General features: G+C 50.9%; 1 protein-coding gene across 12 annotated transcripts in view; it reads left to right on the forward strand.

Moving 5' to 3' along the window:
* Window positions 1-21,811, forward strand: part of PSD2 (pleckstrin and Sec7 domain containing 2) — a 143,175-nt gene that overhangs the window by 102,844 nt on the left and 18,520 nt on the right. For 7 of the 12 annotated variants that reach the window (XM_072826081.1, XM_072826083.1, XM_072826085.1 and 4 more), the window contains 7 exons: window positions 5,049-5,464; window positions 6,907-6,996; window positions 8,551-9,012; window positions 9,416-9,610; window positions 13,081-13,161; window positions 16,873-16,985; window positions 17,735-17,795. In XM_072826081.1, the coding sequence (XP_072682182.1) occupies window positions 5,100-5,464; window positions 6,907-6,996; window positions 8,551-9,012; window positions 9,416-9,610; window positions 13,081-13,161; window positions 16,873-16,985; window positions 17,735-17,795 (1,367 nt within the window). In that variant the 5' untranslated portion in view covers window positions 5,049-5,099. The remainder of the gene's footprint in view (window positions 1-5,048; window positions 5,465-6,906; window positions 6,997-8,550; window positions 9,013-9,415; window positions 9,611-13,080; window positions 13,162-16,872; window positions 16,986-17,734; window positions 17,796-21,811) is intronic. The other 5 variants (XR_012031084.1, XR_012031085.1, XM_072826086.1 and 2 more) reach the window with 2 other exon arrangements.

Raw genomic sequence — 21,811 nt, forward strand, 5'->3', positions numbered from 1 at the left:
TAGCACATTGGAAGCTAAACCCAAGTCTCAGATTTGCCTCTATAATGACACCCAGAATGATTTTTCTCTGATCCCACTGCCCCCCCCTTGGACATCCCACAGGCTCTTAGATTTTGCCTGTCCTGGGTAGTACCCAGCACCATCTCAGCTCTGCATCCTGTGTCCCCATTTCCACCACGTGGACCTGTATTCCCCCATCTCCTCCCAAACCCACCTGGCCATCTGATGCTACCGGGTGTGGCTGTGGTGACTGGGGGTGCCTATCTTCCCCAGTGGAGCACTGAGTTGTCCCTTTCTTGCTCCTGGCTTCTTCTGAAGCAGAATGATTTTAATCCCAGCGCCTCACTGATGTCGGGCTATCTGGCCTGAACCTTGCCCCTTGGCCTGTAGGCTCCTCATCTCTACTCCATCACCTAGGGGTCTGCCTCATGAGTGGCTGCCCAGCTCCCTTTGTGTGTGTGTGTGCATGTGCATGCATGCATGTTGTATGTGCCCAGAAATGCCTGCACCATATACTTGCTCACAGACATGCACACAGGCATCAGTACCCATGCCCTCTCCCCTCTAATAGAGCATATCGGGTCCTGGAACCCTCCTTGCTGGGCCCCCTTCTCCAGACCTTTCCTTGGGCTTCCCACAGTCCCTGGCTTGGATCTCTGCATGGAAGTCACCATACAAGGTACTTCTATGACAATCCAATGTCGTTCCAAGCAGAATCTCAGCCTTGCCACTTTCCAGCCTTGCAACCCTAAGCCTCTTCCTCAATCTTGCTTGGCTCCTGCCTACAACAGTGATGATGATAATAATCCCCAGGTTATTCATCAAATATTTAAAACAGTGCCCACTGTTTGCCAGGCTTGGTGTTGGGCTCTGGGGGAGATGGTGAATGTGACCTAGCCCTCACCCTCCTGAACTGACATCCTACTGAGGGAGATGGGCAGGAAATAAGGAAGCAAATAGAAAAGGGAGTTTCAGTTCTGCTAAGTGATGCTTAGCAGGTCCGATGCTCGGTGGAGGAGTGTGAGAGTGCAGGGTGGTGAGAGAGGGCCTCTCTGAGGAGGCGGCATTGGAGTTGAGCCCTGACAGGAGAGGCAGTCATTTAGAGATCTAGGGAAAGAGCATTCTAGGCCAAGGGTACAGCTGGTGCAAAGGCCCTGAGGTGGGAATGAGCTCAGGGAGCAGAAAGAAGGCCATTGTGGCTGATGGGGTGGGGGATGGGGAGAGGGCAGTGAACCAGCTTAGACAAGGCCTTTTTAGGCCATGCTAAGGAGAATGAATTATCATCGAAGGGCAGTGGGACCTATTGGACAGTTATGAGTGAGAGAAAGTTAATGTGATTTGTGTGTTCCCAGTTCATACTAGCTGCCATGGGGAGAGTGAGGAGGGGGACAAAGTTGTCTTGAAAGAGCTGACACCCGGAAAGTGACTAGTTTGGCATTTAGCCCTAGCCCTGCCAGTTTTCCATTATCATCACGGGTGTACCTTAGTTGGAGCTGAAAAAGATGTCACTGAGCCCAAGGTCCTCTCAAGGGCAATGGGTAGCAGGAGCCCCTGCATGGGGCAGGGCCTGGCTTATGCTGAGAGAGAATGCAGGGGATCTAACCAGTGCCAGCCTGTCATTTGTAGGCTTCTTAGGATCAGTGCCCTGTGGCCCAGCTGTACTTCCTCTCTTGCTCTTGCCCCAAGGCTGGAGGGGGCTGGGTCACTGTTTTGGGTAGAGTCTCCTGGTTGAAGATTTGAGCCCCTGATTTTATGGGAGGACCTGACAGAGGGCATGGGAAACTGGGGCCTCATTCTGTGCCTCCAGTCCATCCAGGTACGAAGGAAGCTGTTCCTGAGTTCTAGAGCCAGCTCCTCAACTGTGTGACCTTGGGCACAGCCTTTCCTGGTTCTGTACCTCAGTATCCCCATTTGTCAAATGTAGTGGTAGAAAGAGTAGACCTTAGGTGCCTTTTCCCTTGATCTCTACCAGTTTGTTCTTCCTTGGACTTCTGCTTTCTTTACATTCATGACCTCAAGTTCTCCTACCAACCCTGGAGAAGGAGAGCAGAGGTGATGCTCCCATTGTGCAGATGGGTTCATAAAGGCCAAAGACAGTGATACATCTCAGGGCCCATGATGGTTCAGAGTGGAATTTTAGGGTATTGTTTCATACCTCTGACCTGAAGCCCCCCTTTATGCATCTCTCTTTTGGGATCAGAAAGAGAGGGGGTGTCCTGGCTCAGCTATTACTGGGCTCATCTGGCCCTCAGCCCAGGCAAGGACTCTGGGCCCCCTGCCCAGAGTGGAGCTCAATGCTGCCCCTTGTCTGCCCACCCCCAGAAACTGAGGACACTACCCAGTGCCCGGTGTTGGCAGAACCTCTATTCCATTCTCAGCTGCAGGACGACAAGGCAGGGCAGGTAAGGCTGGAGCCAGCCCGAGGCAGCTGCTGGAAGTTGAGGGATGAGGTCGGGGCCTCCCAAGATGTCCTTGATTTGTTCATAACCTTGGTTTGGGGTTGGTGTAGAATGAGCATATGGGGAAACCGCTTATGCTTTCATTATTTTAAAAAAAATTTTATTTATTCATGATAGACAGAGAGAGAGAGAGGGGGGCAGAGACACAGGCAGAGGGAGAAGCAGGCTCCATGCTGGGAGCTCGACGTGGGACTCGATCCTGGGACTCCAGGACGGCGCCCTGGGCCAAAGGCAGGCGCCAAACCACTGAGCCACCCAGGGACCCCCCCGCTTATGCTTTCAAATCTCAGGCTTCACTGTAACCTCAGACGGAGCCCTGACCAAAGGGGGAGGCACTCCGTCCTGCCAGGCTTGGCTTCCATGTGTGGGTGTGGGAGCTTGAGGCACCCTGGTGGAGTTGGGTTGGAGTCCTGTGCCCCAGATCCAATGGGCATCCAGTTCCCTGGACTAGAAATCAGGCCAGAGGACTAGAACTCAGGCAGCAAGCCAAAAATCCCCATCCCTCCTCTTTCCTTTAGAAACGCTCCTCCCCACCCCCAAGAAGTCTCAATTGAGGAGATGACCTCCTGTTCTTCCCCCTCTGAGTCCATAACCGGAGGGAACAGATTGAAATAGCAACTGCAGCAGCAGGGATTTAGGGCAGACCAGAAAGAAACCCTCACATAGTGCTGAGCCCCTTGGGGTCCCCGGTGTCCTAGGATCCAGGCCCAGATATTCTCTCACTGGTTCTTTACATTTTTTTTTAATCTGTAGAAGTTTTTTGTTGTCATTGTTTTCTTGTGTTTTGTTTTTGTTTGTTGTTTTTTAAGTAAAATCTTATACTCGTGCAGTCTTCAAAACCCTAGGATTAATGCTCAGGGTGGGTGGACTGAGGCCCCAGATCCCTGTCTATCCTGCCCTCTTTTCTCCATATGTGAAAACTGAGGTTTAAATGAATCTTAAGTGGTCCAGTGTTAGCAGATCTCCCCTCAAGGGCCTGGAAGTCCCCAGAGGAGTAGACTGACCTTCCTATCCAGGCTCATTTCTCTAAATGGGAAGTTCCTCTTGGAGTCTAACTCATTGTTTCCCAAACATTTAAAAAGAATAACAGATTACTATATCTGATCCCTGTAGACTCTGGTTTAGGAGCTTTGGGGGAAGGCCTCATAATCTATTTTATCAAGTCCCTCAGGTAACACTTAAGACCAAGCAAGAATAGGCAGGATGGGTCTCACTTAAATTCTTATTGCTGTGCTTGCAACTTGTTCTGCTGCAGCCCAGAAGGCTGACCAGTTCCTCTCCTCCAGACTCTCCTGAACCCTCCAGACCCTTTCTTCAGAAGAGCCTGGGGGATTTAGGGGAAGCTGAGACCCAAAAAAGGAAGGAAGGAAGTTGTTTGGAGGGGCTGGTCTGTATCCTTGGTCACAAAAGTCATGGGTGAGGTGGAGTGATGCAGAAATATCCTACACTGGGTGGGGCCAGGGACAGAGAGAAAGAGAGAAGGTTGGGGGGAGCCAGAATGCAGCCCATTGCACCTGTCCTCTCATTTGGGATTAGATCAGGCAGGAAGCCTCTCAGAAATGTGGGCTGGTTTTGATCAGTTTTAAAAGGGGGCAGGGGTGGAGATGGCAGGTAAAATGGATCTCCTCATTTTAAGAGGAGGTAAAGACCCAAAGCAGTGCAGAAGGGAGTGGGGGTAGTCTGGCAGGGGAGGCAAGGAGGCCCAACCTGGACCCACATGGGGTCACACAGTGAGTTGGGCAGAACAGGGCCCAGTTCCTCTTCCGGTGCTCTCCCCAGAATGCTTCATGACATCCCTCCTCAAGGCTGGGCAAGCTCCGGGGGCACCCTTAAGGGGGAGAACCCCAGGCTCCCTCCTCTGTTCTTGCCAAGCCAGGACTTTGGGTGCCTGGCAGCTAAGGCAGGCTGACTCTAGGTGATGGTCCAGGGTGGTACCTCACCCACCTAGCACCCTGGACAGCGCCTCACTCTGGGCCTGGGGATGGCGGCCCGGGGGCCGCAGGTTGGTTTCTCTGGGCTGGAGTCTGGTTTTGATGAGGCTGCACTTCATTGGCTTCCTTGCCTCCTCTCTTAAATCTCCCTTTAAAGACATCCCCCACTCATTTCCCTCCATTTACCCACAGATTCATTCTTGTCTGGCTCCTGGAGTCAGGATGAGAACATGGAAAGAGACAAGGGGACTGGCTGCTGTCAGCCTGAAGTTTTGTCTACCTCATACACCAGCAGGAAAGGGACAGGGTTTGGAGAGGTCCTAGACCCTTCCCTAGTTCCTCCTAACCTGGATTTTTATCACAAGGTTTTGGTGGATTCTTGAAGGCACAGCAGAGACACCTAAGGGGTAACAGGAAGGCAGGACTGGGGCACACAAGTGTGACTGCAGGTCAGGGGAGAAGTGAGTGGGGCTGGCCTGAGCAGGGCCACTGCCTGAGGATGCCACAGCCTGAACCCATATTCCAGCTAGGAGGTCCTGAGAAGATTATCTCCGCCACCCTCCTGTCCCCAGGCAGGCTGCCTGGTACTGGTGCTGCTGGGCTTTCCACCCCTCAGCACCTGCCCTACTCACCTCTTCATCTCTTCATTTGCCTTCAGGTCGTGGGGAGTCCTAGGAACATTCAACACAGGGAGGAAGCAGTGGCTGCCATGGAAGAGGATAAGCTTCCATCTGGGGAAGGTGGTACTGCCTGGGACCCCAGCCTGGAGCCTGAGGAAGAACCTGGAGTCCAGAATGGAATGACACACAGTCAGGACCTGAACAGTAGCTATAACAGCCCAGGGCATGAGATGAGGGGCACTCTAGTGGACACTGAGGAGTCCATGCAGGGCCCAGACATGGCCCTTCGTGGCCTCAGCCTTGGCCTTTCCTTCACCAATGGCCCAGTCCTGGGGCCAGACTCAAATACTCTAGAAGATTCTGCAGAGTCCAGGGCCTGGAGGGTTGGTGGGCTGGCAGAGGGGGACAATGCTCCCAGGAATTTCTGTCTGGACACTGAGGATCCTCAGCTGGGGTAAGTGGGTGTCTTGGGTTAGGGGCTCACTACATTTGGCTGCTCCAATGCCATGTGGCCTGGGTCTAGCCAGGTAGCCTCTTTGGTTCTTGTTTTTCTCCTCCTGAGAATTTCATGTCCCTGTTTTGCCCAGCTTCTGGGTGTTTTAGAAGGATAGAGCCATTAGAATTCAAAGGCTAGTGGGACTGTTGTGCCCCCACACCCCCCCCCAAAGCTCCCTAAACCATCATGGGCTGTTTCCGTGTGTGGTTGGAGGGCCAAATACCCTCCATCCCAGATTGGGCAGTAGAGTTCCAAAATGCTTTGATGTGGAAGGTCATCTGGCCCATCTCTCTGTTTCAATGGAGATGAAGATCTTCCAGTTCAGTAACTGACCTCAGAAGAGTAGGCTTTGTGAATTAATCCCTGCAAGCTACCCCTCACTTGAGTGCCCTCTGGAGGTCTTACCAGGAATCTCACTTCAGTCCTATTTACTGGAGTTACAGGGCCATTTCTATGAACCTCAGCAGGAGGGAGAGAGACCTGATGTTTTGGAGGTACTAGTTGGATAAGGTGGGGACAGATGGGACAGGGGAATGTCTAAAAGACCTCAGGGTGGACTGAGAAAAGAAAGTATATAAAAGTTCTAGTGTGTACAGTGGCAAGCCCTGGCCAGGACAAGCAAGTGTGCATAGGTGGCATGCATGGTTGGGGGTGGGGTGGGGAGGTGGGCAGAAATCTAAGTGGCATGCATACGTATGTCTGGCCTGTGAATTGTTTTGGTATAGGAATGTGTGAACATGTTGATGTGCATGGGTCTGTGTGGTTGTGTGTGTGTGTGGGAGGGGTGGTGTGTGCCTGGCTTGTGCATTCATGGGTACACACTTGGGTCTGCATGTCTAGGGCTGAGTGTGGCTAGCTCTGTGGCTAGGAATGTGAGTGTGTGAGGTCCGGTGCCTGTGTGTACCACGTATCCCATGGCCATGAGTGTTCCATCCAGACAGGTCCTAGGGCAGCCACTGGGCTGGCAGTGGGGTGCAGACAAAGGTCTGGGGCTTCTTGGAGCATACTGTTTGTGTTTAGGTGGCATGTTTATTTGGGATGGCTGAAGGGGCAGATGGAAGTTTGGAGATTGGGCTAATGGTCTTCAAGCCCCTCTCAGAACCACCTCTCAGGTCTGCTCAGGTGCATGACAGGGTGGGAGATAATGGGGGGGGAGGATGAGATGAAAGCTCCCCAAGGGCAGAGATCAGTATTATTCAGGTGTCTCTGAGACCTAGCACAGGCCTCACAGAGGTCCCTTTGCTGGGCAGATTTCGGCATCTGCTCTGGTAACTTGAACAATGACCCTTCTCTTCCCTGCCTTCTTCCTGGAGGTCAGAGGTAGCTCTACCCCAGCACACTGCCAGGCTTCCTGCCACTTAGATTCCTGCCCGCCCCCCCATTTCCACTTCCTTCTCCAGCAAGAGAAGGCCTACTGAGGCTGTGGTCTCAGCTCCTGCTGGAACTGGGCAGAAGGCAGCTGGCTGTGACTCCAGCTTTATCTCTCTCAGGTCAGTATGCTTCTCCAGGGAACACACTAGGACCACATCTTAGACTGAGGTCCAAGGAGGTGTTTGCGGGGAGGGGGTACTTCACAGTCCTCCAAACACACCTCTCTCTCTCCTGGGCCATGGGGGTTAAGGAGAAGCAGGGGGTCTCTGATCCTCAGTGGGAGAGTGGGGTGCACATCTTTGTAAATGGTGGACCTTGATTTATCCAAAATGAGCCAGAGTGGGTGGGCTGAGGCTCACCCTGCTTCTTTCTTTGTGTCTCTTCCTCTCACTGTCTCTGTCTCTCTCTCTCTCTGTCTCTCTTCCTTTCTGTTTCTTTTTCTCATCTATTTCTTGTCTTATTTTTCTTCCCCTCCCTCCCTTTCTTCTTGTCTCTCTTTTGCCCCATCTCTCTTGGTCTTGCTCTGTTTCAGTGTGTCCTCCTCCTTACCTGTCTTCTCTGCTTCCTGTCCATCTCCTCAGTGCATAAGAAGCCTCCCGGGCTGCCTCGGTTTATCTCTGTGTGATGCTTTATTCTAGGTACTATGGATATATCCGTGAACAGAATACATAAAAATTCCTACTCTCATGGAGCTTATGGTCTAGAGGGGAGATAGATAATAAATCATAAAAGTGATAATTATGTAGTATGTGGGAAGGAGGGTAAGTGCTTTGGAAAAAGGGCTGAGGTGTTTGGAGGCTGGTCCCAGTTATAAATAGGGTGTTCTGGGCAGACCTCAGGAAGAAAGGGATGAGGAAAGAGAGCTTCAGCTTGGGGGAAGAGCACTGTGGCACAGGAACTGCCAGCTCAAAGGCCTCTTGCAGGAACAGGACAGGGCCTTGCTGTGGTCTTGGCAGTGTGGTACGCCAGGGGGCTGACAGACATCTGTGTGTTCGCCTCATGCACCATTCGGCACAGTTTACTAAACACTGTGTGCTGGGTGTTCCCTGGCCTTGATGGGGGTGGGGGGTGGGACTGGGGAACAGATGGCAAACCAGGGGACACACAGTATGATACACTGATGGGGGCTGGGAGGAAGTGAGGAGATAACCTGAGGATGGAGAACAATGAGGGGGCTAGCAAGGTAGCTGATGTGCCCTTGTCTTCCTCATGTTCCCTGATAAGGTGATGTGAAGGCCAGGCCTGAGAGCCGTGGTGTGGTTGGCCAAGCTGAGAGCCTCTCAGGCTGTGGGGATGGCAAAATTTTGACTCAGCATTACTGTGGTTGTGATGGGGGATATCTACATGGCTCTGGGAAGCCTGGAGGCAGTGGCCCCTGGGCCACAGTGGAGGAAGACGCCTCCCATTCATTCACTTAGACGAATGCTGCCTACTATGGGCCAAGTATAGGGTGGGCACTGGGTAGGACCACACCTGTCTTTGTCATTGCTGTACCCTAGTACCCAGCCCAGCACCTGCTACCTAGTGCTCAGTAAGTATTAGCTGAAAGAATAGACAGGACACAATCCATGCCTGCTCCTGCCCCTATGGAGCTCCCAGATGGGATTGGTGCAGTCCTACCACCGTAAAGGGGTCCCCATGGCAGGATAGTGACTGGTCCTTGCATTCCACAGGCTGGGTGGCCCCGGAGAGCCAGATGTGCGGGATGGCTTCAGTGCCACGTTTGAGAAGATTGTGGAGTCGGAGCTGCTGAGGGGCACCCAGTATAGCAGCCTTGACTCCCTGGACGTGCTGAGCCTCACGGATGAGAGTGACAGCTGCGTCAGCTTCGAGGCCCCCCTGACACCTCTCATCCAGCAGCGGGCCCGCGATAGCCCTGAGCCAGGGGCTGGCTTGGGCACTGGGGAAATGGGGCCTGAGGGGGACATGGGAGCAGCTGGTGGTGATGGGGAGCTGGGCAGCCCCCTACGGCGCTCCATCTCCAGTAGCCGATCAGAGAATGTTCTGAGCCGCCTGTCTCTCACAGCCGTGCCCAATGGCTTCCATGAAGATGGACCCCAGGGTCCAGGTGGGGACGAGGAGGAGGAGGAGGAGGAGGAGGAGGAGGACACAGACAAGTTGCTGAACTCAGCCAGGTGAGCAGAGCCTAGGCTGGGAACCAGGAGAACCATTGAGCAGATGGGGAAACAGACCCAGAGGAGACAAAGCAGGTTAGGGTAACCCAGTGCCCAAAGTGAACAAGCCCTCTGCAAGGTCATTGTGTCCTGCCTCTGCACCCAGATTTCCCACCCTGGTCCTGAGGTTCCATTCTGCTCTTCCAGCCCTTTCCAACCCTAGTGGGGCCAGGGAGCTGTGCTGTGTGGATTGTGTAGCTTCTAGTGATCTCATTTAGGGGCTCCTCTAAAAGTCTGACTTGGTGCAATGGAGCTTCTTCCCCTACTCTGGCCCCTGGGTAGGTTTTCAGAGGCCTGGGGAGACCTCCCACTTTCCCTCCTGGGCCTCTGACCCCTTCTCTCCACCCCTACCTTCCTTATGCAGTGACCCCAGCCTAAAGGATGGCTTTTCAGACTCGGACTCAGAACTTAGCAGCTCGGAGGGTCTGGAGCCTGGCAGCACAGACCCGCTGGCCAATGGGTGCCAGGGGGTCAGTGAAGCTGCTCGCCGGCTGGCCCGTCGCCTCTACCACCTTGAGGGCTTTCAGCGCTGTGACGTCGCCCGGCAGCTAGGCAAGAAGTGAGTTGTCTTATGTACCCCTCACCCCAGGCAAACCCAGTGTCTTCCTCAGCCTGAGGGAGGTGTAGGTGACTACTGTCAAGGGTGCCTGGTGCTTGGGGTGGGGGGTGCCAGTAGTTCCCAAGAGCTCCTCCTCCTGCCACTGTCCTCATTCCTGGCCTTGCCCTACATCTGTTTCCTTTCTGGGCTGCCTGGGCGAAGGCCCATACTCTCAGGGAGGGGAGCTGGTGGCTGGATGATCCCTTGGGGCTGGGGAGTACAATGTGGCTTGTTGTTATGGGACCGTGATGATGGCAGTGAGGACAGAGCAGTGGGGCAGGGAAAGGAGAGGAGACCCTGGGCCTGGACTGGTACTGCCTGGGAACCGGGCACTGGGAAGGGGTTCCTGGCCCTTATTAAGCCCCACTCTCAGTCTGTTGGGACTGGCTAAGAGCGCTGAAGCCACCAAAGCAACCCTGGCCTTGGGACTAGGGAATGGGAACTAGCCAGATGGGAGTCCTGGGTGGATGGAGGGGGCAGGCGGGGACTCTCAGACTGGGGGAATCAGCTGGCACACCCTGAGCATTTTTTAAAAGATTTTATTTATTTATTTGAGAGAGAGAAGAAGGGCAGGGGCAGAGGAAGGAGAAGCAGGCTTCCTGGTGAGCAGGCTCCATCCATAACCTGAGCAGAAGGCAGATGCTTAACTACCTGAGCTTCCCAGGCACTCCCACCGGGAGCCTTTCTGATTGTCAGCATGGCCACCTGCCTTAGCCCTTCCTCCAGAGGGCCTCCCATACCCATGCTTAGGCTCTGAGAAGGGGAGGCAGTCATAGATCTGGAGGCAAAGGGGCCATCCAGACCCTCGGCTCCAGGTTGGAGCTGACTGAGAAGCTGAGGCCAGCTCCACTTGGGGATCCTTCCCTAGTTTCTCTCCCTCCTTCCTTCTCTACCCTTCTCAGCCTCCACCTTGCTGAGGCCAGCCTCCCGGCCCCAGTGCAGATGTCACATCTTGACTGGGAAGCCTGACCTTTCCCACTGGGGTGCGCCCCCCACCCCCAACCTAACGATGTTCTCCGGGTGCCCAGGTTAGGGTGCATCTGCACCCTCCCAGCCTTCCTCCTTCTCTGCAAGAGTGTCTGCAAGCACTTCACTGCACTTAAGTCTCTCCCATATGCAAACAGAAATTCTTCGTCAGCTGCACTTCTTCCCCCAGCCTCTTGGCAGCCAGAATTCTCATGTTTTCTGCCTTGGGTGGCCTTCGTCCAGTCCCCCTCTCCATATTCTCTTCAGCCGCCTGGGGCAAGCTTCTCCCCTATCCTCTGCCTTCTGAATCTGGTGCCTGCCACCAGACCTCAACTTACCTGTCTTCAACATTGTAGACATACCCTACTCCTCTCTTTTCCCTTAATTAAAAATCTTATTATGCAAATTTCAACCATACACAAAACCAGAGAAAATAATATATTAAACCTCCATGTACCCATTACTTAGCTCCAAAGTTAACAACATCCACTACCCCCCCCCATTTTGCTGGAATATTTTAAGGCATATTTTAGGCATTCTATCATTTGATCCATAAATACTTTAGTATGTGTCTCTAACTGATAAGGATTTTTATTTTTTTTATTTTTTCAAATATTTTATTTATTAGAGAGAGAGAGTGCACAAGCAGGGGGAGTAGCAGACAGAGGGAGAAGGAGAAGCAGGCTTCCTCCTGAGCAGGGAGCCTGATACAGCCGATCCCAGGATCCTGAGATCATTACTTGAGCCAAAGTCAGATGCTTAACTGACTTGAGTCACCCAGGTGCCCCTGATAAGGATTTTTAAATATAATCATAATTCCATTATAATTTTTTTAAGCAGAACTAGCCCAAATTCCATAGAATCTCTAACATTTAGTCTTTTAAAAACATTTTTATTTATTTATTTATTCATGAGAAACACACAGAGAGCGAGAGCGAGAGAGAGAGAGAGAGAGAGAGAGGCAGAGACACAGGCAGAGGGAGAAGCAGGATCCACGCGGGGAGCCCGACATGGGACTCGATCCCCGGTCTCCAGGATCACGCCCTGGGCTGAAGGCAGCACCAAACCACTAAGCCCCTGGGGCTGCCCTAACATTTAGTCTTAAGTTTAATTTTCTGTCTCAAATGCTTCTTCATACCAAGATGTATACAAGGCCTATGCTTTACATTTGGCCAATATGTCTCTTGAGTCTCTCTTTTTTTCTTTGTAAGTCTCTTAATTAATAGTCTTCCAGACTGCTTCCTTTTTCTTAAGGCCATATATCTGTTGAAGAAACAGAGCTGATTGTCAGGAAGAATTTTCCACGATTTGGATTTGGTGTCCCCATGGAGTTATGTCACCCTTACCCTATTTCTCCAGGCCCATGTCTCCTGTCAATGGGAGGGAGAGCTTGGGGCTTGGGTCAGTTCAGGGGGAAATTTCTCTTTTCGAACAAGAATTCATAACTCTCATCTTGAATCACTCTGTCTTGGCCTCTGGGACACTGTACCCCCCCAGCTCTTTCTGGCTGCTGTTTCTTAGACTCCTTCAGTGGCTCCTTCTCTTTCCTCAGTTTGCTTCTGCCTTTAAGAGAGGCTTCCTCTGGGACTCCTGGGTGGCTCAGTGGTTGAGCATCTGCCTTCGGCTCAGGGCATGATCCTGGTCTAGGGGTGGAGTCCTGCATCAGGCTCCCTGTGCGGAGCCTGCTTCTTTCTCTGTCTATGTCTCTGCCTCTCTCCCTGTATCTCTCATGAATAAATAAAATCTTTTAAAAAATGGGGGGGGGGCTTCCTCTGATCTCTGTCCTGGGTCTGCACCCTCCTCTTGCTTAGACTCCTCCCCTTCCTCCAAGTCATTAGCCAACTGATGTCTCTCCCGTGGGTACATGCAGCACCACCTGATGTCTGGCTCTGACACCTCCTCCCAGGCCCATCTCCTGTGTCACGTGCTGCACCATTCCATCAGCTGTGGATTCTGTCTCCGAAATCTCTCTCCTCTCCAAACTCTCCATCTCTTCTGGGACAGCTGCTGCAGCCCCCAGGGGCCTCCCCTCAGCAGGTGGTGTTCTGACGGGCTCACTCAACTTCACACCCTTCCTGAGCACTACTGATCCTTCCCCCTTGGCCCTCAGGACTTGCTCCCTACCTCATCTCTTGCTCTGGCCACATGGCTCTGCTGATAGCTGCTTGGACATGTTGTACAGTTTCCTCTACGGGGGACACTGCATCATCTCTCCACCTACTCCCATCACCTCACTGGCCCTTACTTTCCTCTAGGTGTTTACAGAGATGTCATTTCCTTTAGGAAGACTTCCTGATCCTCCAACCCAAGGATGAACTGTCAGAGCCCAATTGACCAACACAGGGAGGCAGCTTAAGGGCCGGGCAGGTTGGGTGGGTAGGTCAGAGTGCCCCAGGGTCACTGCCTATGTGCCCCTGTTGCTTGCTGTGCCTGCTTCTGATGGACACCTCCTGCTCTCCTGACAGCAATGAGTTCAGCAGGCTGGTGGCCGGGGAGTATCTCAGCTTCTTCGACTTCTCAGGCCTGACTCTGGACCGAGCGCTCAGGTCAGTGGGGCTGGGATGGGGCGGTGTCCACAGGTGGTACGGGCCACACATCTGGATTCTCAGGACAGCTCTGTCATAAGCTTGCTGTGCAACCTTGGGCAAGTCTCTTAACACTCCCTGGGAAGGCTATGGAGAAGGGCATGAGCACAGCAGTGGTCCAGCAACTCAGTGAGTGCCGGCCATGTGGTGGGCTGAGGATATGAAAGTGGGAACGTGGTCTTGAAGTTTTGGGAGGGGAAGAGCAAGGGCTGGTTTGTATTGAGCACTGCCTGTTTGCTAGAGGCAATAGGTTTTTACACACCCTGCCAGACTTCATCCTAACCATACCCCTGTAGGTTGCTATCTGTTGCTGCTCACAGATAAAGAACCAGCTATTGGGTAAAGTGATTGATTTCCTGCAGTCACTGAGGGAGGAGATGGCTAAACTGGGATTTGATCTCAGGTCCTTGTGGTGTTTGGAAGCAGACAGTAGTCTTCAGGAGGGTCAGGTACAGGCCCCAGGGAGTGGAAGGTGTAGAATGGAGTGCAGCTTGGTGTGTAGCAGCCCTTGGAGGCAGGGCCCACAGCAGGCTGCAGCCCTGGGGGTGTGGGGGTACAGCAATCTCTGAGCTAAGTAGGGGGTGGTCCCCAAATGATAGATCTCATTGTGTCCCACTTCTCTTACACTTTAAAAATATGTATTTCCATTCTTTCTTCTTTACTTCACTTGGGATATTTTCTCTTGACCAGCTTTTAGTTCACTTACTTTGTTTTCTGTGTCTAATATGCTGTCAAATCCACTTATTGAGTTTTTACTGTTTGTTATTACATTTTTCCATTCTAGAATTTTCATTTTGTTAAATTAAAAAAAAAAAACAAAAAAAAATGATTCTAATTCTCTGGAGGAGTTACTCATCTTTTCACTTGTTTGCTCCACCTTTCCCCTCTCTTTGTGAACATATTAATCCTAGTTATTTCAAAGTCCTTATTTCCAACTTGGTTATCCCAATGTCTGGATCATTGAATCATCTGTATCTGTTTCTCTTGTCTCTTGTTCTTCTTTTGGTTTTCCATCATATATCCTGTCCTGTCTCTCTGCATGCTTACCAATTTTTTTTTTATTGGATGCTGTGCATTTTGTATAGAATTAGAGAGGTTCTAGATTATTATATATTCTTCCAGCGAGCGTTTACCTTGTCCTTTGCTAGGCAGTTAGAAGAGGGCAGGGGGTGCACTCCTAATCTGACCACAGTTGAGCTGAGGAAAGGCTGCACCAAAGTTTGGTAAACTCCGGGATCCCTCATCACAGGGTGGAGGCCTGCACAGTTTTCTGCTAGAAGCCTAGTGTGTTCACTGGGGCCTCTCCCTTTGGTGGGTCCTGAATCCTGATTGCATTTCCTCAATCTGGCAAGAGTGTCAATAAAACAAAACACAACAACCCCAGTCCCTCTACTTCTCAGAGGCTTTTTACTTAGCTTCTTAACGTCCTGCCCTTCACATCTTCAGAATTTGGCCAATGTCTCAAAGGGAAAACTGGGTGTATAGCCATAGCTCCCCAGGTCTCTAGGTCTGTGTCTTCAGCTCTGTGAAGCCACCAAGTGTTCTGCCTCTTGCCTTTCCCCCAAATTAGCAGTGCCCTCAAGGAAAAAGCAACTGTAGATGAACCCCTCACCTCAGCTCTTTCCTCTCAACAATTCTGGCCCTGTGGTCTTTGTGGCATCAGGGGCTTCCTGAAAGCTTCAGAGAACTGTATTCTGTCGGGCTTATCTCAGAGTCTCAGGGTAAATGTTGGTCTGCTGCAAGATGCTCTATCCTGAGCTGGGTCTGAAGTTTGCATTGGGATGAGGATGGGTTGGAGATGTTCGGTGAGTCAGGTCACGATCAGAGGCCTGGATATGACGCTGGAGACTTATTTGCCATCCTAGTAGATAGGCTCAACTGTACAGGCACTGGGGAGCCACAGAAGGTGCTAGATATAAAGCAGTAGTTTGAGGGGTAGTGCTGATGGCCTTTGATCTGGAGATGTGCAGGCTTCTGAAGAGGGTTTGGTGAGAGAGGACAGCCCTGAGGTGGGCAGTGAGGCTAGAGGCAAAATTGATGTGAGGGGTCATCCAGAGGATTAGGTAGAGGGATTGGTGGTACCAAAGTGCAGGGTAGAGGGTAGGTGGTGGTGAGTCTGATTCTGGGGGCCGCTGAGAGTTTGGTGGTAGGTGTGTTGGATTGGGGATTGGTGAGGACCCCTGGGGAAGGGGTGTTTGGAATGGGAAGTGGGAGCTGGGATGGATGGCTTGTAGGTAGGACAGGTCAAGGCTGGGATGCGGGATGGATTTTTGTTTGTTTGTTTGTTTGTTTATTTATTTGGGGGATGGATTTTTAAAAGTCCTCATGGAGTGTGGTTAGAGAAGGGAGGTGCAGAGCTGGGTGCCAGATTGGAGGAAGAGAACAGGAAACAGGAGAGACCAGGGCAGGGAAGGGGGGAACTTAGATGGCAGATGGTGTGTTTTTGGGTGGCAGTTGACTGTCTAGGATTGATGAGCAGTTGACTGTCTAGGATTGATGAAGAGCGTGGTCTGTAGTTTTGGATGCCTTGGGAGGCCTCAGAAGGGAAGAGCTGGCCGAGAGGGGTTCACAGGTCCCAGAGTGCCTTAGGAGCAGCATGAGAACATAAAGTGGGCTTTCCAGAAACCAAATGAACCATAGCAAAATTAGGAATGAACTAGTCTCATGTACCTTGGACAGATAGATACTTAAATTTGCTCAGTTTGTAGGTTTTCTTCCCAAGAAGAGGTGTGCCTAGGCCCCATCTTCCAGCCCCTGTGGTTTTGGGATCAACTCCCAGAGTCCCTGAGAGCCAGTGGCTTTTGAAGTGGGCCAGAAGAGGAGGTCAGAGCTTGCCCAGGGGCATGGCACAGTGAAAGTGCCTGTCCTGTACAGGGTGTAAATCTGGTGTGGAAGGCAGGTGGGGGTGAGGTTGGAGGGACAGGAGGGAGGTGGGAATATGTTCTGGGAAGGCCAGAACATGAGATTCTTGGCTGTTATCCTGAGTGCTCTGGGGAGCCAATGATCGGTTTTAAGCAAGGGTGAGTCTCAACTGCATGTGTGTTCAGAAATGCCGCCTAGTGTCTCTAGGGAGGATGTACTGGGGAGGTGCAGTGGTGCACCTGTCTGGAGGCTGCTGTGAGTGTCCCAGGTATATGATGAGGGCAGAGGAGAGGAGGGTTTGAGATAAGGAGTGAAGAACAAGCCATTGAAACTTTGACAGTTCAGACTCGGGATGGGGGAAGAGTTAGGGAGGCCGGAGTGGGGGCCTGGGGCTCGGCTGGTGGCACATTCAGTGAGGAGCAGCAGTGACTGAGGAGGACAGCCTGAAGGGCAGGTGTGGCCAGAGAGGAGGGAGAGAGAAGTGGGCATTTATCCTGAACAAGAGCTGATGGCCTCGCCGAGGTGTTCATCTGTCTTTACTCTTCACACTCTGTCCCCTGCCTATGTTTTGGAGGGCATTGAGGGCTGAAATTCTAAAGCCCCCTAGCCTCCACCCTCTAGAAGCTGTCCTGGCAGCCAGGGTGTCCTCCTCAGCCCAGATGCTGGGGCAATGGAGCCCTGGGCCACTCCAGCGGGTTTATGTGGTACCTGAGGCTGGGGTGAGGGGCGGCAGGATTCCTGACCTGGGTGAGGATCATTACTGACTTAGGGACTCTAGGAGGTCTTCACCATCCTTGAATTGTCCTCCAGAACCTTCCTGAAGGCCTTCCCACTGATGGGGGAGACACAGGAGCGTGAGCGGGTCCTTACCCACTTCTCTCGCCGGTACTGTCAATGCAACCCAGAGGACAGCACCTCGGAAGGTACGCCCTCTGCCTGCCCTGCCTGCTGCTCCAGAGGGGCCCCAGCTTCCTCCTAGCCGCACCCCCCCCTCACCCCGCCACCAATGACCACTTCTATCCTGCTCAGTAAACACGGAGTACAGGAACTAGGGCACATGAAATGGGGTCTGCTTGCTGGACCAGAGTCCTTCCAAATGTCTTGCCTGTGGTCATTCTTTGTGCTTGGAAATCCTCTGTCCTAGATTTAGTCTTTTGCGCTTTTGTTCTCCCCAGTCCCCATTGCTAATGCTGATTTTTGGTGAGGTGAGAGTCCTGGTGTGGAGATCTGGGTGGAGGCCTCTTAGCCCATTTAGCGGCAGGACTTTAGCTGTGGCTGGACCCAAGTCCCAGGACATGGGGGATGAGGCCAGTTATTGGAGAAAACATGGGCCATGGTAGGGACATAGTCCAGGACCCAGAGCCACTCCCGGTTCTGAGTGTCAAGATGAGTCTGGTCACAGGAGGCAGGAGTGTGGTCTATAGCACGGCCAGGGTGCTCAGGTCCCCTCTGAAGGAGGGGTTGGTTCTGACCAGGGACAGGCAATGACTCTGGTGCTGAGGGTGGGGCAGTGAGCCTCTCACAGGTCCTGGGCCCCCAGGTGCATTTGGCTGGTGGCTGGCCCTTCCTATCTCCAAGACCTCTGGGTTGGCTCTGTTAGGAGACAGTTGGGTGGTGGGGTTTAGAGGAGGACTGGGTCCTCACACTGAGGGTGCCACCATCTCTGATTTAGATGGGATCCACACACTCACCTGTGCTCTGATGCTGCTCAACACGGACCTGCACGGACATGTGAGTTGGGGAGGCTGGACAGGGGCATGTGCTTTCACTGATCCCCCGCATTTGGTCCTGGGGCTTGCCCTTTCTCCCCTCTCCTGACACTTGCTTGCTGGCCATGGCTCCTTAAGTAGACTTGGGAGTTGGGCAACTTGGCTTCTAGACTTGGACCTATCTTAGTTTATCTACCTAAGACCCGCAGCAGTACAGTGAGAACAGCTGAGGCACAGGGCAATTAAGGTTTGCTAAGTAAGATGTGCCCCTCCCCCCACAAGCTGTGTCGACTCCAGGCATTGCTAAAAGATCTCCTGTTCTTCCTCCTCCTGTCCTGCAAGTCTCAATGTGGACTGCTATAATGTCTTGCCCCAGGCAGCCCCTACCCAACGAATGGTAGGTCGCCCCCAAGAGGCATTCTTGTCACCCCTACCCACCACCGTGCAAACAGTGAAGTGACAAGTGTGAGCCCCAGGCTATGAGGCTATGCTGTCTCAGCCCTGGGCTTTCTCAGTATTGCTTGTGATTCAGTAACCCCTTCTTCTTTCCTACATCTGCTCCGGGGACCCCCCTCTTCGGGCTCCCTTGCCCTCCCTCAGGTGGTAAGTGTAGCTGGTGGTGTGCATGCCCTGTGAGCCTAGATACCCCCATCTCCATGTTCCCCCTCTGTGTTCCCATCACCTCATCCTCCCTACCCATCACAGCCCTGTCATTGCTGACTTAGAGGTGGCCAGAGCCCCTCTGCTGGGTTGGGGATCTTTCATCAACTCATGGGGACAACAGACCAGCAAGTCTGTTCTGGAGTTAACTGGGAAAGCTCAGGGCATATAGAGTGAAGAAAGAGCTAGGACAGACCCAACTTCAGATCCTATCTTTGCCTCCATGTGGAAGTTCTGTGATGCTGGGCAAGACGCTGGGACTCTCTGGGTATCAGGTTCTGTGTCTTTGAGGTGGGTATAGTGATTTTCTGACAAGTGTCCTGGGGAGAACTGAGAGAATTAATACAACACTAAGTGTCAGGGTCTCCTCACTAACTCTCAAGTTCAGCATCATACACTTCCTGTGACTTAAGCAGATGGCGCTTAGCCCGGGGCCTGGCTGTAGTTCCTGCGAGCTCTCCAAGGGCCCTCAAAGGGAGCAGCTTTGCCTGGCTCTGTGCTTTTCCCCTTGCACTCTGCTGCTCTTTTGAGAGGAGTGCCAGGTGGATGTGGGCATCTCAGGAATGTGGGGCCTGCTAGGGCCCCCACGAACAGCCCTGGTCAGAGAGGGAGGCTGTAAAGGGGCTGGCAGAGGGGTGGGCACATGTTCTTCGGATGGACAATTTTAGTAGATGTCTCATGTGGGCTTGAAAAGAAAGTCCATTCTGTAGTTGTTGCTTGTCATGTTCTGTATGTGTAGATAAGGTCAAGTCTTTTCTTTGTGTCATGCAAGTCTTGTACATCCTTATTAATTTTTTTTATTGTGGTAAAATACACATCACATACCATTTAAACCATTTTAAAGTGTGCAATTTAGTGGAATTAAGGATATTCACATGGTGTGCAATCATTGCCACTCTGTATTTCCAAAACCTTTTCATCACTCCAGAAGGAACACTGTGCCCATTAGCAGTCCTGCCCCATTCTCTGCCTCATCCTCCTCCAGCCTCTGGCAACCATGAATTTGCTTTCTGTTTTTTGGGGGGTTTGCCTCTTCTGTGTATTGAATGTGAATTCAGCCATATAATTTGTGGCCTTTAGTGGCTACTTTGACTTTGCATATGTCTTCAAGGTTTGTCCATGTTCTAGCATATGTCAGTACTTCATTCCTTTTTTTTTTTTTTTGAAGATTTTATTTATTTATTTATGAGAGACACAGAGAGAGAGAGAGGCAGAGGGAGAAGCAGGCTTCCTGCAGGGAGCCCGATGTGGGACTTGATCTCCGGTCTCTAGGATCATGCCCTGGGCTGAAGGCGGCGCTAAACCGCTGAGCCACGCAGGCTGCCCCTACTTCATTCCTTTTTAGGACCAGATAACATTCCATTACATGGATATACCACATTTTGTTTATCCAGTTACCTGTTGATGGATATTTGGGTTGTTCAACCTCCTGGGTATTGTGAATCGTGCTGCTGTGAATATTTATGCAAACTTTTTTGTTTGAACACCTGTTTTTCAATTCCTAGGAATGGACTAGTCCCATCACATGCGGATTCTGAGCTTAACTTTTTGAGGAAGGGTGAAAATGTTTTCCCACTGCCAGTGTGTGAGGGTTTCACTTTTTCCACAACCTCGTTAATTCTTCTTTTCTTTTTTAATGATCAATGTCCTAGTGGGTATGAGGCAGTATCTTGTGTGGTTTCAATCTGCATTTCCCTGATGACTAGTGATGTTGGAGCATCTTCTCATGTTTTTTGTTAGCCATCTGTACATCTTCTTGGGAGAAATGTCTATTTGAGTACTTGGCCCATTTTTTTTTTATTTAAAAAAGTTATTTAACAGTTGTAAACAAACTTTTAAGTTGTGGTAAAATACATATAGCATAAAAGTTACCATCTTATATAGTTTAGTTCCATAGTGTTAAGTGTATCACATTACTGTGTAAGTAAGCTCCAGAACTTTTTCATCTTCCCAAACTGAAACTCTTTACAAAGTAAACAGCTGCGCCTCAATACCCTCCCCCCTCCCCCTTGTCTCGGGCAACTGCCATTCCTCTTGATGCTTCTGTGAATTTGACTATTCTAGATTCCTTAGACAAGAATAGAGAATTTATATATTTGTGACTGATTTATGCCACTTAGCATAACGTCCTCATGGTTCATCCATGTTGTAGTATGTGACAGAATTTCTTTCCTTTTTAAGGCTGAATAGTATTCCATTGCCTATATGTATCACATTTTCTTTATCCTTTCATCTGCTTATGGACATTTGCATTGTTTCTACCTTTTGGTTTTTGTGAATAATACTGCTATGGACTTATGGATATGCAGATATTTCTTTGAGGCTCTGCTTTAAATTCCGTTTGGGTATATGCCCAGGAGTGGTATTGATGGATCCTATGGTGATATAATTTTTCACTTTCTGAAAAACAGCCATACTGTCTTCCATAGTCACCAACCCTTTTTATGTTCCCACCAGCAGTGCACACATTTTTCATTTCTCCACATCCTTGCCAGCACTTGTTTTCTGTGTTTTAATAGTAGCCATCTTAATGAGTGTGGAGTTATATCTCATTGTGGTTTTGATTTACATTTCCCAAATGATTAGTGATGTTGAATGTCTTTTCATGTGCTTTTTGATCATTTGTATATCTTTGGAGAAATGTCTATTTATTTTATTTATTTATTTTTTTTAGAAATGTCTATTTAAATCCTTTGAGGCACCTGCATGGTTTGGTTGGTTAAGCCTCTGACTGTTGGTTTCTACTCAGGTCATGATCTCAGGTTGTGAGATAGAGCCCTGTACAGCTTTGTGCTCAGGAATCTGCTTGAGATTCTCTCCCTCTGCCCCTCCCCACTGCCCCCCGCCATGTTCTGTCTCTTTCTCAAATAAATAAATAATAAAATCTTAACTCCTTTGCTCATTTTTAAAAATTTTTTATTAATATTTTATTCATTTATTTGAGAGAAAGAGAGAGCATGAGCAGGGGGAGGGGCAGAGAGAAAAGAAGAAGCAGACTCCCCACTGAGCAAGGAACCTGACATGGGGCTCAATCCTAGGACCCTGGGATTATGACCTGAGCCCAAGGCAAATGCTTAACGTACTGAGCCACCCAGGCACCTCTATTTTTTTATTTTTCAAATATTAAAAAAAAATTATCGTGTTTTTTTTTCTTTTTAGAGAGCACATGCATGTGAGCTGGCACCAGCATGGTGCGGTGGGGGGGGGGGGGCACTGGGGGTGGAGGTAGGGGGAGAGAGAGAATCTTAAGGAGACTCCATACTGAGCATGGGGCTCAATCACACATGATCTGAGCCCAAATCAAGAGTCCCATACTTAACCAGCTGAACCACCCAGGCACCCCTTAAAGATTTTGTTTTTAAGTAATCTCCATACCTATC

The sequence above is a fragment of the Canis lupus genome, chromosome 5 (genome assembly GCF_048164855.1).
Source record: "Canis lupus baileyi chromosome 5, mCanLup2.hap1, whole genome shotgun sequence".
NCBI lineage: Eukaryota > Metazoa > Chordata > Mammalia > Carnivora > Canidae > Canis > Canis lupus.